The sequence below is a fragment of the Sturnira hondurensis genome, unplaced genomic scaffold (genome assembly GCF_014824575.4).
Source record: "Sturnira hondurensis isolate 20B ecotype Veracruz unplaced genomic scaffold, ASM1482457v3 Scaffold0001872, whole genome shotgun sequence".
NCBI lineage: Eukaryota > Metazoa > Chordata > Mammalia > Chiroptera > Phyllostomidae > Sturnira > Sturnira hondurensis.
The window spans coordinates 40,775,544-40,803,328 of NW_028074503.1; the positions used below are offsets into that span (position 1 = coordinate 40,775,544).

The 27,785-nt window shown below is 56.7% G+C and overlaps 1 protein-coding gene across 2 annotated transcripts; it reads left to right on the forward strand.

The window, feature by feature from the left end:
- The first annotated feature begins 7,485 nt into the window (after nt 1-7,485).
- SALL3 (spalt like transcription factor 3) lies at nt 7,486-23,983 on the forward strand. Of its 2 annotated transcripts, XM_037036023.1 has the most exons (4): nt 7,486-7,600; nt 18,696-21,644; nt 21,861-22,201; nt 23,476-23,983. In XM_037036023.1, the coding sequence occupies exons 1-4, from the start codon at nt 7,519-7,521 to the stop codon at nt 23,905-23,907; spliced, it is 3,804 nt and encodes a 1,267-aa protein (XP_036891918.1). In that variant the 5' UTR covers nt 7,486-7,518; the 3' UTR covers nt 23,908-23,983. The 2 variants fall into 2 exon arrangements, with proteins under 2 accessions (XP_036891918.1, XP_036891908.1); XM_037036013.1 differs by having other exon boundaries at nt 18,696-22,201.
- Nucleotides 23,984-27,785: the final 3,802 nt, after the last annotated feature.

Below are 27,785 nucleotides of genomic sequence, written 5' to 3' on the forward strand. Positions count from 1 at the left end.
TCTGTGCCCCACAGGCTCCCTGCAGAAGGGGCAGGTCTTTCCAAGTGGCCAGGGTGGGGGTGGGGGGTAAGGGGAAGAGTAATTCAGAGTGGATATGACTCCTGGGAGGTCACTGACCCTGCAGTGTGTCCCCAGGTGGTCCCCACGATCCACCCACCCACACAGCGGCAGCGGCTTGGGTGCTGGATGGTTCAGCTGCATCTCTGGCCACTGGTTCAGGTGTTGCTGGAACCCGGCACACAGAAAACAAACGCTCTCTCCTTGGTCACAGCCTCGCTCACACCTGCACTGTGGTCTGCAGTGCCCACGTGCCTGGGCCCCTCCCCCATTTGCTGCCTCCCAGGCGCCGCCTTGAGGCCTTGGCTGTGAAGGGCAGACCCCTGGGCAGGGGGACAGGCCCTGTCTCCTGGAGGTGAAGTGGGGGGAATAAAAGGAGCACAGCCTTTGCTGGACCCCTTGAAGGTCACCATTCAAAATGTCTCTATTCCAGACAGCCTTCGGCCACTGACATTGAGAGCCCTTCAGGAAGTAAACCAGGCACCCCTCGCCTTCCTATCCCATAACTTCTATCCCCTGGAAGCCAGACTGTTGCAGGGTTTGGACAAGTCCACTTCACACCCAGCGACCCACACGTGGAGGAACTCTGACTCCGTGTGCCTGGGACCAGGGTCTGCTGAAGCATACATCCTCGGATGGAGCTGCACCTGGGCCCTGCGTCTGATTTCTGACGGCCAGGTGGGACGAGTCGGCCCCTCAGGCCACGGGGCAGGCTGCACGGGGAGCAGCGAAGCCCAGGTTCACGTGGATGTGACCGCTTCCGCCGGTCAGCTCCTTAGACCTGAGTGTCCTCCGTGAAGGCGGCTCCCCCAAGGCGGACAAATGCCTCGATCCTTGCCGTTCCCCCTACTTGGCCAAGCACTGTCATTAGCGAGCAGGTGCCCGTGACTGGACACACCTTCTAAAGAATGTAACTCATCAATCCTGCCTCTCGGTGTGAGTGTGGGACTGTCTCTCCCACCCCTTGATTCCCTCTCCTGGACACTGTGACCTGACTCCCCTCCGCATGACTTTGTCCTCTCCGGGGCCTGGCCTGCCAGGCCACCCGTGGCTCTGTTCCATTAGAGGCCCAGTGCAGGAGGCCACAGGGGAGAATCCACCGTCCACTGAGAGCGGGATCCTGCCCGGGATCATGTCGGCCCAAGGTCCTGGGGTGAGTGCGCCCACAGGCCGGCCTTCCGGCGATTTCAGCCCTGCGCTTTTGCAGAGCTTGGCGCCAAAGAAACGACATTTGTGATAAGGAGAAGCCGAGAGCCATGGGACGGGTCACATCAGGGTTGCGCTCGCTCTCGTACTCCTCTGAACCAGTTCCGAAGAGCGAGTGGCCAGGAGGGGGCTGACCGGAACCGCGCCGGGGCTGGCTTCCTGCCCGCTCCCCCCGCCCTCCTCCCCGCCCCCACTCTGGGGACCACGCTGGACCCACCGGCCCACAGGCCCTAGTCCACGAATTTGGGGGCGGGGCATGGGCTTCACCGCAGGCCGTCCTCCTCCGCAACCGGCAGAGCGGCCCCGCGGGGGGTGGCCCAGCTGACGCCAGTGAGTTAGGAGCCCCGGGGAGGGGGAGGGGCTAGCGGCGGGGAGGGGCTCAGCGGGGAGCAGCCCGGACCCAGCCTGGACGGGTCTCAGGTCTGCCGCCCCCTCTCGAGAGCCCCCCCCCGCGCCGTGGGTTACCCCAGCCAAGCCCCTGACCGCCCCAGGGGCGGGACCCAGCAGGATGGAACAGCGCGGAGTCCCAGCGACAGAAGACCACTAGCCCCCAGCCCAGACCCCCTCCCCCACCCCGTCGCGCTGATTGGGAAACCAAAAGGGGGGGCGCGACCCCACGCGACAGCACAATCTTCCCTCCCCTCCTGGGTCCTCGACCTCTGAGGTCGCAGAAATGAGAGTGAGAAGAGACTCGTCATTGAAGGGGCTCTAGGACCCCATGGCACGAGAGTCGCCTGCCCCAGCTGTGGTGGGTGCGGGCATTCGAGGAGGTGGAAGAGGGGGTTCCTCTGCTTCCCTACTCTCCGAACTCCTAGACCTCTCTCCTCCCAGAACGCGCCCAAAATTTGATCTCGCGGGGGACAGGCCGCCCATGCGCCGACACCCCCCAGGCGCGCTCGCTGGTGACGCTCGTCCTCGCGGCCAGGCTGCCCAGGGCCGGCGCAGGGGGCGGGGCGGGCAGGAAATGCCATTAATTGGGGAAATGCACGCCGATTGCAGGGCCGCCTTTGATGTGCGCCTCGGGCGGTGCTGCCCCTCAGCGCCCGCGAGCCCACCGGTGCGCCCCTCTCCGCCGCCCTCCCCGGAGCGCAGTCGCGGAGCTCCAAGGGCGCGTGACATTGATTTCCACTGGGTAGGAGGCCGTGGGTCTCATTCTGTGTCCAATGTCAGGCAGCTCACACGGATCCCTTTTCGTTTCTCTCTGACCCCCCGCTCCCCCGCCCCCCCCCCGCCGGGCCTCCTGGCTCCCCACATTCCCCGGGGTGGGGGCAGGGGCGAGCACCGAGGAGGCGGGCGCCCGGCCAGGGCGCCCCAGCCCAGAGCAGCCACTTTGCCTCGCCTGGGCCTAGTATACGTACACATATAAATATAGTGCTCGTCCGAATGACATTCCGCTCGCTCTGCCCGTCCCCCCCTTTTCTCTCCATCATCAGCAAACAAAGATCAGTTAGGCAGATTGTGGAGCGCGTTCTCAGGCTGCTGCTGATCTTTATTCCAGGGGCTTTGTGATGATATTGATGATGATGATGGTCAAGTGGACAGTTTGATTTTTGTGTTTGGAGCTAGTTATAAAGAATCAATATTATATCAAGGGGTAACTTTCGTGATAAAGGACTTTAACCACTCCGGCTATTCATCATAAGTCTGTAGCAAGCAGATAGGTCAAAAGAAATTATATTGCACTAAGGAGTGAGTCCTCTTATCTCGCCCATACCAGGGGAATAGGGACAAGCCGATCGATACAGTAGCTGCTGTATACTTCTTGCAATTATCAATAGCTGATTTCGCCTTTTGAGGCCTGCATCTAATAATGCAAGCTAATAATAATCGTTTGAGCCTCCTTGCAGGGGAGGGGGGCCAAAGTTTGAGCCGGCCAGCACTGTCCATGCCATCCTGCGTTCCTGCCCCTCAGCCTGGACACGCAGTGGGAGGGTCACAGAGCAGCACCTCCACCCCGTGTGCACCCCTCAGGGTGAAGGGGCGTGTGTCCCTGCGTGTGGCGTGGAAAGCCACAGGGCGTGTTTGTGTGTGATGCCTACGCAGTCTGCGAGGAGCACACAGCCATGGATGGATGCATGCACTCCACACTCAGCTGTTAAAAAATATTTACACGTGTATCGCAATGGGTTGAAAACCCAAGTGGGTGGGAGGGCAGTGAGCTCTGTGCCCGTTCATTTCAATACAGCGTTTTGTTCTTACGGGGAAAGCAACCCTCAAGTGGGGGGATAGGAAGCTTGGGAAAAGCGCTTGCAATAAGCCGTAGATACAATTTTGGGCTACATGTTTCCCGGTGCCCCCCACCCCCAGAGTAATAGAAAGGCAACATCTTTATAACTGGCACTTGACATGCTGTTTGGGCTGGGCGCTGGTGCACCGAGCACAGATTTCCTGTTGATGGAAACATTTATCATTGTGATTGCTGCAGAGTGGCAGGTGGTGTTATCAATTACCCCTTCTTACCAATAATAATATTAGTATGGTAATATCTTCGCTCAAGTAAGAACCAATTAGCGGTCACTTGTCACAGCACTGAAGACATACAATCAGCCTGGATACAACCGTAAGAACCTAAAACACAAGTCGGAGTGGGGGCTGAGCCAGAGCCCGGAGAGGCCAGGGGGAGACTGGAACTTTGATCTGAGGGGCATAGCAGAATGAAAGGAGACAGAAAACAAAGCTGTAATATTTGTATACTCTTTTTGTATGAAGTGGCTGGGGGAAGCAGGCGCCTCGTGAACGAAGTGTCAGGGGAACCTGATGTGAGCTGTCGTGTGGACGGAGAGGCAGGGAGTGTCAACCAACTGGGGCGTTAGCCCGGAACCAACTTCCAGCCTCCCGTGGCAGATCAGCCCTGCAGACAGGCCGTTTTGTCTGAATAAATGATACAAACTAAACCAAACACCTAATTGTATATTCCACTAATGTAAAATATACAGTATTAATTTATAAATAATATTATTAAGCAGAGAAAATAATAACGTGTCACCTCTTAAGATGAAAACATTGCAAGAGGAAAGACAATTAACAAATTAGATTTAATTATAGGGAAGAAGAACAACTTTTGTTGTTGCAGTGGTGTTTAGGTATTGCAACACTGTAACAGGCAGCGGTCAGGGGATGGGGCGTTGCGAGCGGCGCGCAGCAGTCGCGTCTGCACCTCCGGACTGCATCCGCGAGCCTTTACTGGGGCCGGCGTCCTGTCTTCATCCGTGGGAATATCCCGTTCACGCGTTTCCACCTTGAAATAAATCTATGGTAGCGCTCAACCTCACGTCGTATATATTTTCATTGAAACTTGCTGCATTGAGTAAAAACAAAGAAAAGTTTCAGATCTTAGTGGAAGGAGGCCTGGAAGGAAGAACAGGTGAGTCAGGAGGTAACGCGACTTTTATTTTCGGCCTTCACTTTTTTTTTTCTGTTGTTCACCCCAATTAAAAAGAAGTGTGCCCGCAGATGTGCTGACCTGCACCATTTCAGCAGTGAGGGGGGGGGCGGGGGGGACTGTGCAGGTTTCTGTCTCAGCTTTCCCGACCCCTTTGCCCAACTCTCCACTCCATTTTCTCAACGAAATCCCAGCGCAGCACTCGCGCCAGGCACCACGGAGCCTGTGCCTGCACCCACCGGCCCACCCGCGGCCCCGTGCGAGGCCCCACCCGGGGCAGGCCGGCCCGCGGGCCCGCGTCCGGTATGTGCGCTGCTCTCTCGGTGAGAGCCGCGGCGTCCGGCACAGCGCCGAGCAGCCTTCGGGACTTTGCCACTGGCAAAGTGCATCGCGACTGGCGCGACACCGCTGCGATCGGAAGGCCTGCTTCTCACAGATAAAAGGGCCAGGGTCTCAGGTTCGCCCTCACTGCAGGGACTTGAAAGGCTCTCCCGAGGACCGCACCTCGTGGAAAATGCAAAGCAAGTTGACGGAATTAAACATCTGCGTTTGGAAGTCCCAGAAAGACCCTGAGAAATCCTGCAGTGTGGTGGAGAGTGGGTGGGCGGCATGGGGGGCGGATGAACAGCCTTGGGAACAAAAAAGGTGGGGTTCGGGACGCACGAAGTGACCCGGATAGGAGGAGTCGCGCCCTGGGGGCCAGGAGGCTGCAGGGAGCCAGGCCCCGGCTTCCTCCGAAAGCTTCGAACGCCGTAAGAGTCACTTGGTTCTTTTCCCAAAACAGTCGAATTAAAAAAGAGAGAAAGAAGAAAAAGGAAAAAAGAGAAAATTAACCAGGTTACTTAAACAGCACACCTCCAGCCGGGGGCTGGCCCTCCGAAGACCCTTCGGCCTCCTCTCTCTCTTGGGAAGCAGTCACCTCGCCCTCGTCTGCCTCTCGCCCGCGGCGCTGCAGCTCCCCCAAACTCCAGGCTGTCCTGTAAATTATGCAAAAACCTTCGCTCTCCGTAGCCGCCCCCACCCTTTGCCCCCCTTTCCCCAGGAGAGCGCCTGGCTCCGAGTGCCCCGAAGGCTGGCTGCAAACTTTCCGCTGCCAAGCACTTCTGCACCTGAGGCAGGAGCGACCCCTGAAATGCTCGCAGCCTGGGCAATAGTTTTACAGCGAAACAAACATCGCAGGAAGGTGCCCTCCCGCGTAGCCGAGCCAGGCCAGCACGGTCGTGGCGTGAGGGAGGACGGCTGTAGACTTCGGACATCTCGTTTTGGTCATTGTTTTCTTTCCAAAAACAAAATCACTGAAATGAATATGCCTGCCACCAAAAAGTAAATCAAAAACTATATTAAGGTTTTTTTTGTTTTTTGTTTTTGTTTTTTTTTGTTTTTTGTAAAAGTGGCGGCGAGGACTGGACAGAGTTCCAACCCGTGCGCTTCCCTCCTCGGTATGATTTCCCTTCGCTTTCCTGGAGCCCAAAGCTGTTTCTTCGTGAAACTTACACAATTAGAGGTGGGTGGGAGCAGGAGGGCTGGGAAGCGGGAAGATTCTAGAATGGGAAATCGGCCTGCGGTGAGCCTGGCGAGCGGCGCAGGATCGGGGTCCGTCCTGGGGGACGGGTGTCCCAAAGCCAAGCAGAACACCACCGCCAGCCATGCCAGGAGCTCGCAGCCCTCTGGGTACCCGGGGCTGCCTGGTCACCGCCGGTTTCCCTCCAGCGCACGACACTGGGGAAAGCGCCGGGAGGTCATCCGTGCCAAAGCTGTGAACTAGACAGGGCCACTTGTAAGGACAAAAATAAGAAATTTAGTAAACTGAAAACACATACTAGGGCGCGGGAAGCGGGCACGGTTACGGCAGGGCCTCGGCACAGTCTAACTGCCGCTGGGATATGGAGGACACGCGCGGGAGTGGGCGAGGGCGTGTGCACGACTGCGGGTGGGGGTGCGCGCGCGGTTGCGAGGGCGCGTGCCTGTGACCGCCGGGAAAGAGTGGGTGCGCGTGCGGGAAGCGCGCGGCGCCGGCCGCCCACCCGGGGGTGCCAGTCCAGACGTGCTCGACCCCCTCACCTGCCACGCCCCCACCAAGTCACCCCCCCCAAGCCCTATAACACGGTGGGCTACGCTCGGACCTTCGTGGACTTAGAACTTTCAGTCTCGCGGCCTCGGGGCACCCTGTGCCCCTGCCCACTCTGCAGGTGCCGCGACACCGCACCCGTCGGGAAGGGAAGTGGGGGGAGGGAGATCGGGGCCACGCCATCCCCTCCCTTCCCCTTGGATTTAAGGAGCCCAGGCGGTGGGGAGGCCCGGCGGGCGGGCGAGGGGCCGAGGCTGCCCGGGTGGTGGCGGCGGGCGGGGCGAGCGCTCTGCAGTCGAAAGGGCCCCGGGTGGGGGGGTGGGGAGGAGGAGGGAGCGGAGGGGAGGGGGACTGAGGGTGGGGAGGGAGGAGCCCGGAGGCCCGCGCCGCTTCCGAACCGGAAAGTTGGTCTTGCCGAAGTCCCGCCACCCCGGCGTGCGCACTCCGCTCCGCTCCGGCTGCGAGCCTCCGAGCCGCGCCGGCCGCCGGGGGAGCCCGCGGAAGGGACCGAAGCCGGGAGAGAAGGTCCGGAGATACGGGGCACCCGAGCCGGAGCGGGGCCGGCGCGCCCAGCCACGCCGCGACCCGCCACCGAGGATCGAAGGCGGCCGGCCGGCCCTCCGCGCCCCGGAGCGCAGGAGGCGCGGCGCCCGAGCTGCCCGGGAGACAAAGGCGCCGGCCGGAGCCCTGCCCGCGGCCGCTCGCTCGCCCCGCGCCCCGCGCCCGCCCGGCCGCCCCGCGCCGTCCCCGCCGGCCGTCCCGCTGATGCTGCTGCCCCGAGTGGGGCCCGCGCGCCGCTAGCAGCATGTCTCGGCGCAAGCAGGCCAAGCCCCAGCACCTCAAGTCGGACGAGGAGCTGCCGCCGCCGAAAGGGGCTCCGGAGCACGGTGAGGGGCCGCGGAGTGGCGGGGGCCTAGGGACAGCGGGGCGGCGGGGTCGACTGCGTGCGGAGGACGGGGTAGGGTCCCTGGATCCAGCGAGCTAGGGTCTGCCGCGCGGCGCCTGGGCGGAGCAGGCGGGCCGCAGTGACTGATCCCCCGCGAGAGCGCACGGCGCGGAGAGTTGCGGGCGAAGTAAACTTGGCTCAGCCGCTGGGAGTTGGGGAGCTGCGTGCGGAACTGGTCCGGGGCGGGAGGGGTCCGCGCCGCCTCTTCCACGCTGCCCCCCGAGCTCTCTGCGCCGGGACCTGGGGCGGGCCTCCGCGACCCCGGCGTCCCCCAGGCGGGCTTAGCAGCGGTTACGCGTCCGGGGTTCACCTACCGTTATAGGCGGGCGGAGCAGCTTTGTTCCGCGCCGGGCGCCTCGGGCGATCGGCGGTCTGAGCGGAGCCGCGGCGCCGACCTCGGCCTGCCCCCACCCCGCACAGTCCGCCTTGTGCACCCGCAGGCCGCAGAGCTGCGAGTCCCGGCGTGCTGACAAACCAATGATCCGGTTCCGAAGCGAGCAGGCACTGTCGCCAGGCCTTGCCTAATGGCCGCCTGGGGACTTAACCCGGGGTGAGCTCGGCCGCGGCGCTGGGGGGTGTTCTCTGCACGCGGCGGACCCGGCACGTCCTGGCAGCTCTAAGTTTGCTCGGCCAGCTCGTGTTTCTGCGGCGCCGCGGGGACTTCCTCCTCGTCCCCAAGTGAAGGTAGCCGCCGCGCTAGAGAGCCGGGCGCCGACGGCCCGGCCTCCTCTCGAGAACTTTTGGGCCCGAGTCCGCGCGGTGCTGCCCAGGGCCCTCGGGGTCCCAGAGTTCGACACCGGGACGCGGGGGGCGGGGGGGGAGTGCGCAGCTGCACCGCAGCGCGCACATCGGGTAGTTCATTCCTTTAAAAAGACGCCGGCCAACTTTTGAATTAACTGGTTATAAGTTGTTCAGAGGCCGATAGGCATCTTATTTTACCAGGAGGATTAGGCTTCCTGCAGAAAATCACAGGAATGTGCGTTGACCACTCGGTGTGGGGAAGTTTGACCGAGCAGGTCCCCAGTGCGTCGGGACGCGGAACGAGGAAGACGCTTAGGACGAGGCCGGGCGGTCGCTAAATAAAATTCGTGAGCTGGGCCTTTCTGTCGCTCGGAGGCGAGGCCGCGGAGCCTGTGCGGCCTGGTCACCCAAGATTGGAACCGGAGATATGCTAAAAAGAAACGCCTGCATATGGTGGGTGGATTAGGGACAAAGAATCTTTTTGTCATGGAAATGGATTTTTTTGTTTTGTTTACTTCATCACATAGAATTTCTCACACTTGGTTTGTTTTGTATTGCCCTCAATGACTACATGATCAAATGAATGGATTTATTTCTGCCGAATGAGAAAGACAGTCTTCCCTTCAAAAGAGCTACATTGCATCCCAGCGAGGAATTTTAAAGCTGTATTATTGTGGCTCCTGAATAGCTCAAAATCGGCTTTCACAGGCGCCCCAAAATGCAACAATGTAAATACTTCTCAGCTTTGTAGGGTCGTTATCAAAATGTGCAATGTCTCCTTTTAGTAAAGCATATTTTAATTAATAGAGTAAAACCCTGGTATTTAGCAATTACCGTGCTGAGGCTCTGCTATTCATTTTTAATTTCCCTTCAGAAATGTGAGCTTGGTGAACCTAATAGAGTAAACATGTTAGGGTGATACAGCCCATATTTGAAAACCTCGGATGGAATAAATTATTTACAAGGTCTCTTCTGGATTCCCCTCGTTGCTGAATTTGTGTAGAGGTGAGCCATTCAGGTTTTCACACCGACGGGAGGACTCAAGTTTTTTGCCAAACCCGCCTTCCTCCGCCATTCCGAGTTGTGTCCCAGAGGCTCCCACAGTTTCTGGTCGTGTTTTGCAACAGGGCCGAAAGCAGCCTGTCGGGCTGAGCCTCGGTCCAGGGGTGTGCTTCCTCGGTTGTTTCGGGGGCAGTTTAGGCAAACTACGTAAAAAATAGTTCTTTCGGATTTAATTATTCTGAAGCTGATTGTTCCGCGAGCATAAAAGGTGCTCTGTTCTCGGCTCCGGGAGGAGTGCTGGCGTGGATTGCTCTGTGTGCTGCTCGTGTTGGGAAGGTGACTAAAACATGTTTTCAAGATAAATGGTTGTGGAAACTAAGCCACTCCGATGTGAATGAGATCTCCACATTTGAACTTTGTTAATAAGCACAGTGGAAATCAACAGACGGTGCATGACGTTGCGAGGGAACTAAGTTTACAGTGTTTTAGAAACAAAGTAGATAATATAATTCCTTTGTATCACTTTGGCTGTGACGCTAATTAAAGCGGTAGACACAGTCCACTTGGAGGCTACTCATAGTGCCACGAAAAACCAAACACTGTGTAAAATTGCAGTGTGGCAAGAGTCACTGCCAGAGTAATTTACAGTAAAAAAAGAAGACTTTATTTCTTAAAAGCAGAAATATGTCTCTTTTCAGACTTTGGTTTTTAGGCAAGCAATGAGAAAAGGTAGCTATCCAAAAATAGCTTCGGTGCCATCCAAACCTCATCTGTGCAGGAGTGAAATACGATGGTGCGATTCAAATGAGAAAAAGTAACAATGATTTTTGTGAAGTTGCAGAGTAATCCTGTTGTGAAATTTAAGGATGACAGAGACTTACATTCCCAGTGGAAACAGTGTTTCAACTGTTTCTGAAAATTTAGAAATAAGTGTTGCAGCTTTAGGATTCAGTTAAATGGATGTCATTAGTAGTGAAACCCTTGAGCCAGCTGAATATTTTTGTTCTGAGCAAAAGTAATTAAAACTTCTGATGACAGAAGTGTAGTTGACACTCCTAAGAACTTTAAAAGGTGTAATAGTGCTATCATTCATCATATAAAATACAGCTTCGTAAAGATGTGTTTCATTGTCATTAGAGAGAAAATGTGTTTAAAGAACAAAAGGATATTATAATTTAAAACAATTTGCCATCCTGTGTTTTGTTTGTGGGCACTAATTGCTTCAAAGTGTGTTTTTATTTTCAGTCACATGGCTATCTTAAAAAATCCTTTTAAATGTGGCGAGCATGTGATTTAAGAATTGAACAGGGGTCTTCGAAGGCTGTGTTTCAGTGCAGGGCAGGGAGGCCGCCAGGCTTCAGTGCAGAAGTCTTTTCTCTTTTATCTGAATCTGCACGGTTTGCCTTGAGGGCCGCCCCCCCCACCCCCGCCCCAGGACACATTTACAGTTCGGCGGGCCTTCGGAAGGGAACCAGCAGAAGCTGCTTTCGAATGTTAGTTGGCAGATTGTTTTCTTTGAGATGGGAAAGGTGAAAAGTAAGTAAGAGGGAGAGGGGAAAGGAGGACTTTGCAAAGCTTCATTTTAAAAATACCACTTAAAGAGCTGAACCCATTTTAAAAGGCACACTCCGGTGGGCACCAGAAGGCCAATTAACTCCCACCCCACAGAGGGAGTGCTGCTTAGGTGGGGGGGTGGGGGGTGGACATTTAAACTTCCACGCCGTGCGACCCCCCAGTATTTTTAGATCCTTTCAGAGCCAAAAAGAAGGTATGGGCGCACAGCAGGATTTGCTTAGCCAGCTGATTATTTTTTGTATACAGGATGATGGCCAGAGTGGGTCCGATTTCACCTCCAGCCGCAATCTCCCAGGCTCTCCCGTCCCCCTCAAGGTAGCAGAACCTTTTCTTTGGGGGGATTCAGAGTAAAACCAAGGGTTTCCTCTGTGCACTGAACCCCAGCTGGAATTTAGCATTCTTCAATGTAACTACCAGCACAGGCTTTGACTCAAGTAAAATTAAAATCTTCTTAACTGCTTAATGAGGTTACGGACCCTCTTTATGCTGCAGAATAGTTGGGGAAGGGCAATTTTTGAGGGTTTTGTTCCTGTGTTTGTATTTTCCTACACGGTTCCCTCTCCCGTTGCCAGAAACAGGCCAGCATGTCCTGGTCTCGTGAAGTAGAGCAGGTTTGCCACCACGACCTCTGTCACCCTGCCACACGCTTCACAGGACATCAGACACAAGCAGAATCTGTGAAACCAAAGGTTTTCACGTTGCCTTAAATAAACTTTTGTGTTTAGAAAACCCCATTGTCAGGCTTTCTCTTCTCATGCGAACACCTTCATGATTCCCATGCAGTGAGCTCTCTTCCCAGCAAACACACACAGTGAGTTGCGGTACAGAAGACACAGAATATTTATCAAAATAATAAAATAACATGGCAGGCTCTACTTAGGTGAGGATTAGAGCTGATTTGTCTGCTAATTAAAGGAAGAGCCCTCCCGGCTGAAAGGACGCCCAGCAGAGAGACCTGGCGGAGCAGTGGGCCCAAATGGAGCCCTCAGTGGGCCCGGCTCTTCCCCTGGCCCCAGCGTGGCTGCTGCGCTGCCCCAAGGACCCCCACCCCCTCTGCGCGCCGGAAAGCCTTCCGGCAGCGGCCTCGGCCCTGCTGTCTGAGGTGGGGAGGAGGGGGGCTGCAGAGCCGGCCTCGGGCGGCGCCCTGAAGGTGGGTTGTTAGAGGAGCTGAGACAGGCCTTGCTGACTTAACCTTTCCTGCCCCGCCTGCCAGGGGTGGCCACTAGATGTCAAGCTCGTCATACAATTAGTGCATCTGTGCTGTTGACCTTGGCGACAGGCCTGGCTGTGGCGCTATGAAGTGTTAACACTGAGCCCGAGTGTTAACGGGAGCCCCGAGCAAGCGCTGGCCCCGCGCGGCCAGCCTATCAGGTGCCCATCTCGTTCAGCACAAGTGTTTATGTTCTTCGAGGACGGATGACGGTTTTCCTTTGTGTGGCTGTTATGTCTCGAACTGTGCAATTAACCCCGCAGGTGCGGTGCCGCTTGGTCCTCGTTCCTCGGCGGCCCTGGCCCTCTTCTCCAGAGGGACCTCGCGGTGCTGCCTGGTGACCCCACTGTGTGACGGGTGGGTGTGCAGGACCCCCAGCCTCGGTGCCCGGGGCAGAGGCTTCTGCAGGACGGTTTGCTGCATGGGTGCAGACTCTGCCCATAGACACGGAGCGGAGCTGATGATCCGATGGTCGTCCCCCTGGGGCAGGACGTCCGGTGGGGATGGTGGCCGCACCCCGTTCCTGGACACCATGCCGTCCCTGCATCTCTAGGGCCATGGAGACCCAGGTGTCTGTGCCTGAAAGTGGCCTTGCTTGTTTCCCTGGTTTACGAATAGTGGGTGTGAAAAGTGGCCAGGGCTGGTGCACTTTCAAGTAGGCAGGAAGCAGCACACGTGAGCCCACGTGTCAACTCTGAGTTGAAACCCTCTGCATCCAGCCCACCGCAGCCGCCCACCGAGGCCTGCACACCCCTCAGGGTTCCGGCGACCCTGTCCTCACTGCTGACGGATGGATCTCAGGTCTGTGCTGCCCTTTGGCAGGGACCATGGGGTGTGTATGTCCATCACAAGTGTGAGCACAGCGCGTCACCCCTCGACACCGCGTCCAGGCAGACGGTCGAAGAGAGCAGGGTGTGTGTGTCTGCCCCCGGCCAGCATGTGGCCCGAGAGGAAGGCACACTTGCCTGCTGGAGCCTCGCCACACAGGGTGGAAGCTGCAGGCGTCCCCAACCCGAGATGTTTGGTGGCTGTGCCACAGGTGGTCATCACTTAACAAATCTGAGCTGCAGACCACCGAGTGGCGCAGAGCAGGCTCACGGGTCAGCGCCGCGTTCGGCACAGCGACAGTGCCCTCCACCGTCAGCGACGGGCTCTCCAGCCTGGAGGTCTGGGGAGGAGGACACCGTTTTCTGCTGCGTCTGGAATTCCTTCTACATTGTTAGACACAGTGGGGGTCTCTATTTGTCTCCTCCTGTGTCGCAGCTTGGGCTCAGTGTGTGATAATTCATCTTTCTTTATGGGATTCAAAGCTATCATAAGGAGTTAAAAAGAATTAATTTGCAAGAAAATACGTGTCTCCTAATGATTGAGGAAAACTTGAAAAACGCTCTGTAGATTTTTCAGGGATGGCAAAGGCAAAGGAGAAAGTCCGGTTTCCCTCCTTAAGGACCCTCGGGGCCTCTTGGAGTCCTGACGGTGGAGGGGTCCCCGCCCTCCTCCCCGGCAGAACAGGCTCACTTCTGTTGCTAACGGTGCAGAATTGAAAATGGGCAGCAGGAGTGGAGCGGAGGGAAGGCGCGCTCTGGAGGCACAGGGACACAGCCTGGAGAGGCCTGTCTGTCACTTCTCTGTGACCGGTCAGCACACTTCCCAGGCCCTGCACCCCTGCAAAGAGGAAATGAGAAAGCCTCGCTGGAGCCCCGTAGTTTGAAATTCTGAAAGGAAGCTTGATATCTGCAACATTTTTATACCATATATGTGGCAACAATGCTTTTCCCTTGTGGCCTCAAAAAAGATCCTCGTGTGTGTGGACAGTCTGCCTTCTCCGGGGGACAGTGAGGACATGATAATGTCTCTTATGTAACAGAGCAGGGAAGGAAGCTGGGAGACCTGTGAAACAGTTGGGGGCTTGGTTTTTTGTGTTTGGGGGGCGGGTTGAGGGAGGAGATCCCTTCACACCGAGAGTGTAGATCCTAAGAATAGGGACATTTTCATTAAACACTCCTGTGGGCTCTGTTAGTGAAAAGAGATTAAAGCCTTGCGTCTGTGAGACGGTCACCAAAGCCATCCCTCCGTCGGGGACTTTCTCTGCAAGGGCATGGGGCCCGCTTTCCCTCCTCTAAGCATTCGAGGAACTTGGGGCTTGCTCAGGCCTGAGTGGGGTTCAGGGAGGAAAATCCCAGGTGCCAAGAGCCAGCTCGGGGACTGCTGTACACTGACGGCCTTTCCTCTGCCACTGGGGTGGCCTCCTGCACGTGTCCGCCCTCCCGATGCTTTCAGGAGACAGAGCTCAGTGCCCGACCTGGGTGGGGGGTGCTCAGGTTGGACATTCACGAGTCGGGCTGTCCCCCCGCCCCGCCCCCGTCCCCGTCCCCGTCCCCAGGCAGCCTCTTCTCACACCGATGCACGGAGAGGGGTAGTCAGTCACCTGGACAGGGTCTTCCTGCCCCCACACCCCCGACAGCAGAGGCTGGGGGGGTGGCTGGCATTTTTTTTGTCGCGTGGTCTGATGTACCCTTACACACTGTGAATTCCCACCTCAGCCTTGCTTGTTCGCAGTCTGAAATCTGAGTCACTGGATAGTCAGGGTGTGAAAACGCACTGCTTTGGCTGTGATGACAATGTTCGTGGTGCTCGTTTTTCAACACCCACCCCCCTGGAAAGTAAAAACTTCCAACTGCACCAGAAATAAATCTCTCAGACTTCTACCCTTGGGGCAGGGGTTCATGGACCCCCTTCCACCTTGAAATAAAAAAGTTAAGCCATATTAACTAATGGAGGTAATAACTATTTCTATTTTTAGAGCACAAAGGCCAGTTACAATGTAAATTTAATTAAAAGATGGTTGACTGCATCTGAATCCGACTTAATATCACCTTAAAACAATGGCCGGGTTATAGGGCTTTGGGAGGGATGTGCCCACGTGGTGAGCCGTGTCCGGGTTTTTCCCACACGTGTCTTCTCCTTACAGAAAGCATTTTCTGAGATGAATAAATTCTGCCCGATGAGCACATGCACATGGTAACATGATATATTTCATCACTGGAATGAGAAGAGCCATCAGGTTATAACAACGTATTTTATGTCCCCCTCTCCGAGTGCAGCAGCAGCCTGGGCCTGCTCTGTAGTTGCCGCTTCAAAGGGCCCCGTCCCCAGTAAAACGGGCTCGTTCGCGGATCTCCTAGCCATCAACCCGGTGGAAGTTATTGTTCAACAACATTCTTAAAACATGCGCCCGAAATTCGAATCCTGCCGTGCTCTAGGGATGTTTTTATTTGAACACATTTTACTCAGAACTGTTCCAACATTTGTGCTTCTCTGCAACTTGGAGGGGAAGTTCGAACACTCGGCTTTTGAGAGGAAAACCGTCGCAGCTTGAGCAAGTGAGGGCAGCGGCTGAACTGGCCGTGCCACGCAAAGCCGAGTACAAAACACGTAGTGGTGGTTCTAAATTATTCATCCAAAATAAGAAATCTAGACTGCATTGAAGAATTTTTTCCTTCACTAATTATAGTTTTTTCTATGTGTTTTAAGCAAAAGACAAATTTCTTCTGAAACCTTGCATATGAAACCCGGCAACGCTCTGTTTCATTAGGTTCGTTAACGTAACGACCGCTAACAGATCCCGACAGTGGGAATGCCGTTTTTACACGATTTCCTCTCTTCGGTTTTGCTTTTTTGAGTTTTAAAGGAACACAAATGGAAGTAGCCTTACTTCGACAAGAATATCTTCATTATGTTTAGGTAATTGTCGCTTATCATTGCATGAAGCAAAGTGACTTATTTGGTAGAAAGTTTCTACAGTTAAAGAACCTGCCACTGGAAAGAAAGGAACTCGCCCGTAGGAACAGTTCCCATTCCATGAACCTGGAGGTGAACCCTAAAAATACTTAACCCATGAAAAACCGTGGAAATGGGAAAACGCACTTTTCCGTAGATTTGTTCAGGTCGATGAAGAACATGGAAGTACAGTGTGGGACCAAAGCCCTCGTCCCATTTCATGCTCTAGTTTTCTACAAAGAAAATCAGGGAAATGCCCTTTGAAAAAATATAATTTACTTACAATGAAGGAAGTTAGGTCTTCCAACACTCAGCACACTAAAAATGGTCCAGAAAATAAAGCTCATTTTTAAGCACGTTCTCAGTGAATTGTCCCCAACACGTGTTCCACATGAAGCGGTCTCTGAGTGGGACATGCATGATACAGGGACGTGCCATGTGAATGGGTCCATCCTGCCAAAGGCAGAACATGTCACCTCCACTTAGGATTTAAAGGTAGAAAGTATCTCAGAATGAATTTCTTCGTATTTTTCTTTTTCAAAAGTAGTGAAATAGAGACCTAGGTGAGGATTGCGGCAGGCCTTTGGCTCATAGCTTTAACATGTTGGAAAAGAAGAGCAGAGCCTTGGGGGCCCAGCAGAGCCTTCTGCGCCCATCAGGAATCTGAACGTAGAGATTGTGCACATTGCGCAGTGGGTTTTTTTCTTTAATGCACCACTGGAATTTGAGACAGCCCTTATGTATAGATCTTTAAGAAATTATTTATCTGAAGAGTCGAGTGTTTTGGGTGTTGCCCTGTCTCATGACCTTCACAGGTGTACAATTAGATTTTGCATACCTAGAGCAAAGTTCAGCACTCCGAGTGTTTGTTTTGTTAATGTGCCTATCTGCGGTATAAATCGGCCGTCTTTGCTCCCAGCGACACTCAACCTCATTACTGCACGTACCACATTCCTTCCCCTCCAGTAATGAGACTCCTCCACTAGGGTCGTCAGCCCCGACTTTAGTTTAAAAGTCCAGCAGGTCTTTATGGGCTGCAAGCTCTAACTTTTCCCCTTCAAATGGTTTAGCCAGTTAAGAAAATGCTAATTGAACACTGCTAATAATTTTTTAAAGGCATGTATAAATTACCCGGCAGTAATGGCCTCATGGAGAGCAGCAAGCAGGCCAGCCTTGAAAGATATTTTTATTTTCTTGTCCAGTGGAGGGACGAATGTTTTTACAGGATACTTTTTTAAACATACGATTTTTCTACTGAATCACAACCCGACAAGAAAAAGTAGGAGACTTCTCAGCAAGTGCACTTGTGGAGGAAATAACAGTAAATTTTCTCCGGGGCACAAACTCAGGGGCTGTTCTCACACTCAGTTCTGCGTGGGGACAAAGGGCCAATTTGCGGCTGTCATTTCTCTCTGCGGAACCGAGTGCCGCTGTCACTCATCTGTAAGTTGACAAAAAGCAGTCACGCGTCAGTGCCGTCCAGGCCGGCACACGGAGCTGAGTAATTACTGAGCATTACCTTTCACCCCCACTGTCCAAAACACGGGGGCTAGAAATGTTAGCGTGTGTTGACTCCTTGTTCCTGTTTGGCCATTTATTTGATCAGGTGTGAATTAGAATTGTTCATTAAACGCGGTTGTTATTCGGCACAAGAGGGTTAGGGAAGTCAGGAAGTAGCTGCCTGCAACAGTAATTAAACATGTGTAACCAATTAGAGGGTTTCCCACTATGGTGCAAGCATATAATTTGCGAAGTCTTTCTATGAGAACAGATGAAAATAGGTGCACAAAGTGTGTCGGACGACAACGTCCTCGTGCTAACCGTGTCAACATAAATGAACTTTAAATATATAATTTCTAGTTTGCTAGCAGACCGCCGAACGCTATTGGCTGATAACAGTGACATGTAATTTTGGTTCATTTCCCCAAGAAATAGTGCATCTGATAGAGCCTGTTCATTGCATGAAACACAGTTGACACCAGGCCCAGGCCGTGTTGTGGGAACTCACCTGGCAGACCCCAAATATGGGCGTGTGCCAGGACTGGTCAGCTCGTCACCGACGGGCCGGGGAGATGGCGGTTCTTGAGCAGAGAGAAGTGCTGTATTTTCTTTGTTACATTTACAAATGCAAGTATTGAGCCGAAATTTCCTGCATGAAGTCAGTGCCCGGTGGTCTGAAAGGTTCTGCAGAATCACACTAAACCTGTGGTGTCGCCCGCTGCCTGAAGACGACAAACCCCCGAGACCCAGCCGGGGGAGGCGGCGGCGGCGGCGGCAGGCTCGCTGTCAGGGGCTGACGCGAGTTTGAAAGGTTACAGATTAGTTTAGCAACGTTAAGCGAACTGGCAAAGGCATCTCTAATTTTGCTGGAAACGAGGAGGCCGGACGGTAGGGAGAATCCTAATGAGCCCATGGAAAGCTGGCTTTGCACCCACAGACAGGGCGGCCGCGGATGGTATGAAAATATTGGAAATCAATGGCTTCTATGGAATTTCATTAAGAAGCAGGATCCACAATTGATAGAGCCTCATAATTTGATGGATGGCGCTAAGAAAATGATTAGCTAGCTAGACGGGCCCACGGAGCACGTGCGCTGGGTGTCAGAAACGCTGAAGTGGGGTGATTTGTACAAAATAAAAAATATTGATTTTATGTATGTGCAAAACTTTGCAGTGGAGGGCGGGCGGTGTGGCCGGTCGTGGCTGACGCAGCCTCTCGGTCTCCACAGCGGCCCCCGGGGACGGCGCGGAGGACGGCGACAGCGGCCGCGACAGCAGGAGCGGCAGCGAGGAGACCAGCGTGTGTGACAGGTGCTGCGCCGAGTTCTTCGAGTGGACGGACTTCCTGCGGCACAAGAGGGTCTGCACCAAGAACCCGCTGGTGTTGATTGTCCACGAGGATGAGCCCGCCCCGGCCTCGGAGGAGTTTCCGGAACCTTCTCCGGCCAGCTCTCCCGGGGAGCGGACCGAGAGCGAGGCTCCCGAGGAGGCGGCCCCCCCGGAGAGCGGGGAGGGTGGCGAGGTGAGGGCCCCAGAGAAGGAGGAGGAGCCCATGGATGTGGAGCCCCCGGCCGCGGACAAGGGCTTCCAGGGCCCAGGCCCCTCGCTCCCAGGGAAGCCGCCTCTACCGCCGGCACCCGAGCCGGCGCCGGTGGCCACGTACGGCATGCCGAGCACCAACGTGACACTGGAGACCCTGCTGAGCACCAAGGTGGCGGTGGCCCAGTTCTCCCAGAGTGCGCGGGCTGCGGGCGCGGCGGGCTCTGGCGGCGGGGGCGTGGCGGCGGCCATCCCCATGATCCTGGAGCAGCTGATGGCGCTGCAGCAGCAGCAGATTCACCAGCTGCAGCTCATTGAGCAGATCCGCAGCCAGGTGGCCACGATGAGCCGCCAGCCCCTGCGGCCGCCGCTGAACCCGGGAACCACCACGGGGGCCCAGAGCACCGCGGGGCCCACCTCCGGCCAGCTCCCAGGGCTGGCCACCCACTCTGCCCTGCAGCTGCCCTCCGGGGCCATCCCTGTCCCCACGCCGCCAGGCTCCACCACCCAGACCACAGCCTACGAGGGCCCCCAGCCACTGTCACAGCCAGCGTCTGGGGTGAGCACCCCACATGTCCCCAGTGGGGGCCCTGCAGCCCCCGAGTCCGGTGGGCCGGCATCCTCCAGTGTGGCGACGGCCTGCACTGCCCCAGCCTCCGTGGCCAACGCCTCTGGCAGCGCCTCACAGCCTCCGCAGAAAGCCCCCACGCCTCCCACCCTGGGGCCCAGCCCACTGCTCAGCTCGGCGTCCAGCCTGCCAAACCCTCTGCTACCTCAGACCTCTGCCAGCAGCGTCATCTTCCCCAACCCACTGGTCAGCATCGCAGCCACGGCCAACGCGCTGGACCCCCTGTCGGCCCTCCTGAAGCACCGCAAGGGCAAGCCCCCCAACGTGTCGGTGTTTGAGCCCAAGGCCAGCGCCGAGGACCCCTTCTTCAAGCACAAGTGCAGGTTCTGTGCCAAGGTCTTCGGCAGCGACAGTGCCCTGCAGATCCACCTGCGCTCCCACACCGGCGAGCGGCCCTTCAAGTGCAACATCTGCGGCAACCGCTTCTCCACCAAGGGCAACCTGAAGGTGCACTTCCAGAGGCACAAGGAGAAGTACCCCCACATCCAGATGAACCCCTACCCCGTGCCCGAGTACCTGGACAACGTGCCCACCTGCTCCGGGATCCCCTACGGCATGTCCCTGCCCCCAGAAAAGCCGGTCACCACCTGGCTGGACAGCAAGCCCGTGCTGCCCACAGTGCCCACATCGGTGGGGCTGCAGCTGCCACCCACTGTCCCCGGCGTGGGCAGCTATGCCGACTCCCCCAGCCTCACCCCGGCCAGCCGCTCCCCACAGCGGCCCTCACCGGCCTCCAGCGAGTGCCCCTCTTTGTCCCCCGGCCTGAACAGCTCTGAGTCAGGCGCCCTAGTGACCGCTGAGTCACCGCAGCCTGCACTCGGCGTGTCTTCCCTGACCAAAACCGAGCCCATGAGCCTGCCCTGTGCAAGTGCTAGGCCGGGGGACATCCCTGCCAGCGTGCAGGTCTCGGCCACGTCCACGTCGGCCGCTGCCGCCCTGGCAGACAGCAGCGTCTCCGCCGGCCTCTGCAGCCCGGTCCTTGCGGCCAGCTCCGACCAGTTCAAGGCCAAGTTTCCTTTCGGAGGGCTGCTCGACTCCATGCAGACCTCAGAGACATCCAAGCTGCAGCAGCTTGTGGAGAACATCGACAAGAAGATGACCGACCCCAACCAGTGCGTCATCTGCCACCGGGTGCTGAGCTGCCAGAGCGCCCTCAAGATGCACTACCGCACGCACACCGGGGAGCGGCCCTTCAAGTGCAAGATCTGCGGGCGCGCCTTTACCACCAAGGGCAACCTGAAGACGCACTTCGGGGTGCACCGGGCAAAGCCGCCACTGCGGGTGCAGCACTCCTGCCCCATCTGCCAGAAGAAGTTCACCAACGCCGTGGTCCTGCAGCAGCACATCCGCATGCACATGGGCGGCCAGATCCCCAACACACCGCTGCCCGACGGCCTGCAGGACGCCATGGACGCCGAGCTTCCCTACGACGACAAGGCCGCCGAGGCCCTGAGCGGCTTCGAGGACGATGCGGATGAGAACTCCGTGGAGGAGGACGCGGAGCTGAGGGACGCGGCCAGCGCCCCGGCCAACACGCTGCTGCCCTGCCCGGCCTCCTGCCCGCCCTCGCCCCCGTCCGTCATCTCCAGCATCGCCGCGCTGGAGAACCAGATGAAGATGATGGACTCGGTCATGAGCTGCCCGCCGCTGGCCGCCGCCAAAGCTGCGGAGAGCGGGTCCGGGGACAGCGACCGCCTCAGCAACGACTCCTCCTCGGCCGCGGGTGACCTGGAGAGCCGCAGCGCGGGCAGCCCGGCCCTGTCGGAGTCCTCCTCCTCCGCACAGGCACTGTCCCCCGCCAACAGCCACAGCGAGAGCCTGCCCTCCAAGTCCCCGGGCCTCAGCAGCCACGAGGAGCCGCCGGACGTGCCGCTAAAGACCGAGAGGCCGGACAGCCCGCCCACCGCTCCCGAGAACGGAGGCGCGCTGGACCTCACAGCCACCCACCCTGGCCGGCTGGCCGTCAAGGAGGAGGCCCCCTTTAGCCTGCTGTTCCTGAGCCGGGATCGCGGTAAGTGTGAGCGCGCCGTGTGTCCCGTCTGCGGCAAGCCCTTCGCGTGCCGGAGTGCGCTGCAGATCCACCACCGCAGCCACACCAAGGAGCGCCCGTTCGTCTGCGCGGTCTGCGGGCGCGGGTGTTCCACTGTGGGTAACTTAAAGCAGCACCTGCTGACCCACAGGCTGAAAGAGCTGCCTTCTCCGTTATTTGGCCCCAACTCTGCTCTAGGTCCCAGCCAGAGCGCTCCCAGCCTGGTCGCCGGCGCCGCGCCCACCCTGATCAAAATGGAAATGAATGGGCACAGCAAGGCCATCACGCTGGGCGAGGGCCCGCCACTGCCAGCCGCCGTCCACATGCCAGCCGGGCCACAAGCAGTGATGAGCCCCGGCCTCCCGCCCATGCTGGCCCCCCCACCGCGCCGGACCCCCAAACAGCACAACTGCCAGTCGTGTGGGAAGACCTTCTCCTCCGCCAGCGCCCTGCAGATCCACGAGCGCACGCACACCGGGGAGAAGCCATTCGGCTGCACCATCTGCGGGAGAGCCTTCACCACCAAGGGCAACCTCAAGGTGAGGGCCTCAGAGGCGGCCGCCAGCCCAGGGGACGTTGTCGGGCAGGCACCCCCCCCCCCAGAGGTGTGGCAGAAGAAGCTTCGGCTGTGGCCCGGGTGGAGACGTGGGGGAGGCCAGCTGCGGGGGAGCCCATGCCAAACAGTGTGCGAGGGCCTGTGGTGGGTGTGCACACATGCAGAGCGTGACTGTGTGCCCTCGCGGATGAGTGCGTAGGCACGTGTGGCTGGGTGTGCATGTGTGGGGTGTGCACGTGTGGGGGTGCGTGTGCACAGGTGAGCATGATGCACATTCACATCTGTAGTGTGTCAAGCTCAGGTGTACATTATGTGTGGATGAATGTGTGTTATATGTGTGTGCGCATGTGGTGTGTGCATAGCCTGGTGTCTGTGTTGTGCCATATGTGTACTCGTGTGCATGTGCTCACATTCGCTGAGGTGTGTGCTGTTTGCTCACACTCATGACGTGTGTGTTCTCTGGCTATAGAGGGCCTCACCTCCCTGCAGGGCTTGTGCCGTGCCGGCTGCCAGCGGGGTGTTGGGCCCCCTTGGGTGGTCTGGACCCTGAGGCAGGAAGTACTGGGCCTTGACACTGCTGCACGTGGCCCACACGGAGCACACGCTGCCCGGCCAGGGCTTGTCCTGCCTCTGTCCTGTGGTCCCCAAGACGCTGCGGGAGTTCGGGGGACCACCGCCCAGCCAAGGGCCTGAGCACACTGTGGGGCCCCCAGTGTGTTCACAGTGAGGGGCCGGCCTGCCATCTGCATTCCCAGGGTTGGGGCACGTGCAGCAGGTGCTGGATGACAGGTGTGGGCCAGGGTCCCACTCAGCCCCGGGTCAGGTGCCTGCCGGGGTCCCCGTGGCTGCTCTAGAGTGAAAAGGCCAGTGCCGTGGCCTCCACAGCCACAGAGACGCAGAGGTGACTTCCGGGGGCAGGAGCGGCCCTCGGCCCTGCGCCTGGGGACACCCTCTGAGGGTTCCTGTGAGTCCCGGGCCTCCCAGGGAAGAGCACTCTGTCGAGTTCACTGGAAGAAACACTCAGGCACTGACGGGCTTCGCGTCTATTGGGTTGAAAGACACGCCGCACGTCTGTGTGTGACATAGCTCGGGGAAGTCTGGTTCCCGCCATCCGGGGCCCCTGCACCGAGGACCGGCTCGGGTGGGGACAGAAGCCAGCCCTGAGCGAGTCACACCCTGCCGAGGCACTTGAGTGTGTGTCTGGGGTCCATGCCTTGTGCTTGCTCACCGTGGGTGTCTCCCGTGTCTCCCACGCAGGTGCACATGGGCACGCACATGTGGAATAATGCCCCCGCGAGGCGCGGCCGCCGCCTGTCGGTGGAGAACCCCATGGCCCTGCTGGGGGGTGACGCCCTGAAGTTCTCAGAAATGTTCCAGAAGGACCTGGCAGCGCGAGCCATGAACGTGGACCCCAGTTTCTGGAACCAGTACGCCGCGGCCATCACCAACGGCCTGGCCATGAAGAACAACGAGATCTCCGTCATCCAGAATGGAGGCCTACCCCCACTCCCCGTGAGCCTGGGTGGGAGCGCCATGCCCCCGCTGGGCTCCCTAGCCTCTGGCATGGACAAGGCGCGCACAGGCAGCAGCCCGCCCGTGGTGGGCCTGGACAAAGCCAGCTCTGACACGGTGGCCAGCCGGCCATTTACGAGATTCCTCGAGGACAACAAGGAGATCGGGATTAACTAGCCTCGCCCCCAGCGGCTTGCCCGCCCCCTCTGTCCCTCCTGCACATGGTGACGTGTGGCGTCCTGCCCGGGGCCTCCTTCACACCGTCCCACAGCAGAGCGTGCACCGACCGCGAGGCTGCTACAGGGCCCCCTCATAAGCGCTGCGGGGTCCTTGTTTCTCCGTGAGCTCGACTGCTCCTCAGAATTCTCCAGCCTTCTAAACAGATGGGAGTCCACACGGGAGGAGCCCCTGGAACCCAAAAGGGCTCAGTGTGTGCCCCTTCCATTTGCCCCGACACCCAGCCGTCCCGGGGGGGGGGAGCCAGGGTGCCCCACGGCGTTCCAGTGACACTCCTGTGAAGAAGTGACACGCTGGACTCGTGTTTAGGACTCTTGTCCTGGGGGTGCAGTCCCGTCCCCGCGCGCTGTGCCCCCGACCGTACCTTTGTCTGTAGTATTTATAATGTGACGACTATGCGGGTAACTGACAATACAGCCCCAACTTCAAAGGTAGTTTTGTGCCGCAGCACACCTCTGGCTGTGTGTGTTTTTCTTAAGCGAGATTTGTTTTACTATAAATAAGTGGGTTCCTTCGATGCAGGTAAATTGTGAAGTTCTGTGGGGAAAGACAGCATGCTTTCTGTGTGCAAGTACCTGTCAGCAACCAGCCTTTGGTTTTGGTTTTTGTTCTTTTTTTTTTAATTTAAATGTTTGTAGCTGCTATGTGGACGGTTGTTCTCTCGTGTGGTCTGGGAGCCGGTGGCAGCCTGCATTGCTGTGCACTAGCCACAGCGTTACACACCATTGTGAGTCCATATTTCGCGCATCAGAGCTGTACAATAAAGAGGAAATGTTTGTATAATGTGGTTGCAAACTCTTAATTTATACTGTTGCACTTTTAGTATTTTGTATTAGGAAGTTTGTCTATAATTTGAAGATTTAAAAAGATGTAAAGTATTTTATACATAGTCCTGATTTAAGGAAAATGAAAAAAAAAAAAAACCTGTTCCATTTCTTGTTTTGTCTTAAGGTCAGACAACATGAGAAATCTTTGCTACTTAAACAGAAAAGCCACCGAGACTTGTCGGTTCCTCAGTCCACGAGGGCCTGCTGTTCCGTCTTAAAATGACCTGTTTAACTTCCCTGCGACACTCATTTAAGAACTTGACCCCCTCTCACACAACGTGGACCACTCGCCCTGGGAGTCCCGCACCGGTGGGAGTGGGAACCGCAAGGACGCGGCGTGTGGGCGATCTTCTGGGGAGCCCCGCTCCCGTGCCTGGTGAACTGGGGAGACACTGAATCAGTGTCTGCCAGGAAAATCGGTTGCAACTGGGAAATTCGCTCACTTCCCAGTTTATTTATTATTTTCTCAGATGGAGACAAAGCACAATGTCCTCTGATCATTTGAAATGCTGACGTAAGCGGAGACTTTTCTGGCGCAGGGGGGGCGGCTGGAGATCAGGTGGGCAGGGCGGGCACCCTGGCGGGCTGTGTGTTCTACCTCATTTTGTGCGTGGCTGGCTCATGGCAGCCCGAGAGGACAGGCTTCCCCCAGCACCTCTGTCCCAGAGACGCGGTCACAGCGCGGGCCTGGGCACCACGAAGAAGGAGTCGGACAGCGGCGTCTTCCCAGCTGAAACACAAAAACAGGACAATCTAACACGACCGCTGCAGCACACGAGGGCACCATGGAGCCGTGTGGAAGCCGCGTGGAGACTGCGTGGAGAGGGTTTCCGTCGCCAGCGGATGCCGAGCTCGCTCCACGGCCGTGTCCTACAGGGGCGAAGTGGCGCATGCCCCCCTGGGGCTGCCTGCCCTCCTTGGGGGGTGCACGGGGCCCCCAGTCTCGGGAGAAGAAAACGGGGAGCCTCTTGCTGCTGAGTCTCGGCAGTTGAATGTCTTTATTATTTATGGGCCGTTTATTGGTGTGGATTTTTTTTTGTTAGTATTTGGTACCATGTAGTGTTCTGTCTTCTCCCGAAAGGATGTGTAAATAACTTCAGAAACATGTAAAGTGTGTAAATAAGACGGCTCGTGAGACCAACCCCCTGCGTTCGGGGCGAAGCCGCCCCTGCGCATGGTGGGGAGAGACACTATTTTTGTACTGCGATGCCATGTGGGGCCCGGGCCTCTCCGCATTGGCTGGGAGTCGCTGCCTAGATCCATATTTTTTATGATGAAACCCGCGGCTCAACACACCTACTGATCGAAATGGATGTTTTAGTCTAGGTTCCTATTTTGTCATATGGAATTGAATAAAATGCAGGATCTAATATTGTGTCCGGATCACGTCCCTTGATTGTTCGAATGGAGATGGTGGAATTCGAGGTCGTGACCCCTTCTGGTGGGTGTTTACCTGTGACATTTCTCCGAGGAAGGTCTGCGTAGGCCAACTGCTCAGATTTAAGCAATATCTCCAGGTATCTTGATGGGTCTTGAAATTGTTAGTTTTCTCTTTCTTCTAAAGCAAAAATGCAGCTTCCTGCTTTCGGACCGTTTTCATCTGCAATGGAAGAAGCTGTAGTAGAAAATGCCTATTGGGGGCTGTTGACAGCGCGTCCGAAACTGACCACACTCGGCGTCGGCGGCATTCAGGGAAAACACCGGCTCTTCCGGTCCCTTGGCAGGTTGCTGGACAGGAAGGACGCAGAAGGGGAGGTGCCGCCGTGAACCTGTCCTGCCGCCCTGGGGAGCGCTGGTCTCCAAGCAGCTCTGCCTCACTGCAGCGGTCGATAAGACGACTTCAGATAACGGTACTGGCTCCTGGGTTGCAACACCCGTCATCCATTTCTTCTGTTCTTTAGTGACTACTGACACCTCCCAGCCACAGTGACTTTAACCTGGAAAGTGCCAGGCCACGTTCAAAGACTGACTGCTAGCTGACTGCCCTGCACACCTTCCTGCCCGCGTGGTCAGCCTGAGGGGTTCAACTGTGTCCATTTGGGGGCTAGACTCGAAACGACTGGACAGAAAGTGACTTAATCAGGAGATTCCTTTTTTTTTTTTATGGTGAGGAGATCGCAAAGATTCAGCCACTTAAAATAGATTAAAATGCAGGGGAAGGAGGATACACTTCTTACTGCAAAACCGTGTCCCACGTAAAACCAGAGGCGTTTTGGCCTAACAAGCCCAGATGTTTGCTGCTTCGTGGCATCAGCTCCGGCTGGGTAGACCACTTATCAAAGAATCAGAAGTGATTCTGATAAGAACCACAGCCCCCACATATTATTCATTTGAGTGTGTTTCTATTCTAGGTGCATTGCAGCAACCTTCCACATTTAACACTAATTAAAAAGTATCTCTAAAGGGCTAAAAAGCCATGGTTTTCAAACTCTCCGCTGGCCAGCTCCAGCCCCAGCCGCAGGCAGGTGCAGTGGGTCCCGGCCTCTCCTGCCTCCTCCACAGCCCCTACTCGAGCTTTGCAGAGTCAGGAATCCCAGCTGTTGGGTGTCTCTGTCACAGGGCTGCGGGACGTTCCCACCCCCGCCACCTTCAGACCTGTGTGCCCGCCTGCTGTCTGCCTGAGGTTGCCGTGCTTTGCCCCCTCGTTGACCCCAAAAGCCTGCAGCAGGTGACTCACCCATGTGGGGCCCCGTGTCCGGTGGCCTAGGGGCCTCCAGGGTCAGTCCCTTGTGTTAAAACCCCACGCACACTCGCCGGTTACAGGACCGAGGCAGGAGGGAGCATGGGTTCTCCTCTGAAAAGCTTCCAATGACGGTGGACGCAGGCCTTGCTGGCTGAGCTTTAGCTGCGGTCAAACCTGATCTACAGAGTATTTCATACAAAACTGGGAAGAAAACTAAATCCCCCTTTTCCATGCAAGTGGGAAATAGGAAGCATTATGTCAGCGCTCGTTAAGAAAGGAAAACTGGGAAGTGAAATCAAACAGGCGTG

Coding starts and splice junctions, on each gene's coding strand:
- SALL3 (XM_037036013.1), top strand. CDS start 7,519: ATGTCTCGGCGCAAGCAGGCCAAGCCCCAGCACCTCAAGTCGGACGAG. Junction 7,601..18,695: donor GAAAGGGGCTCCGGAGCACG/GTGAGGGGCCGC, acceptor CGGTCTCCACAG/CGGCCCCCGGGGACGGCGCG. Junction 22,202..23,475: donor CCACCAAGGGCAACCTCAAG/GTGAGGGCCTCA, acceptor TCTCCCACGCAG/GTGCACATGGGCACGCACAT.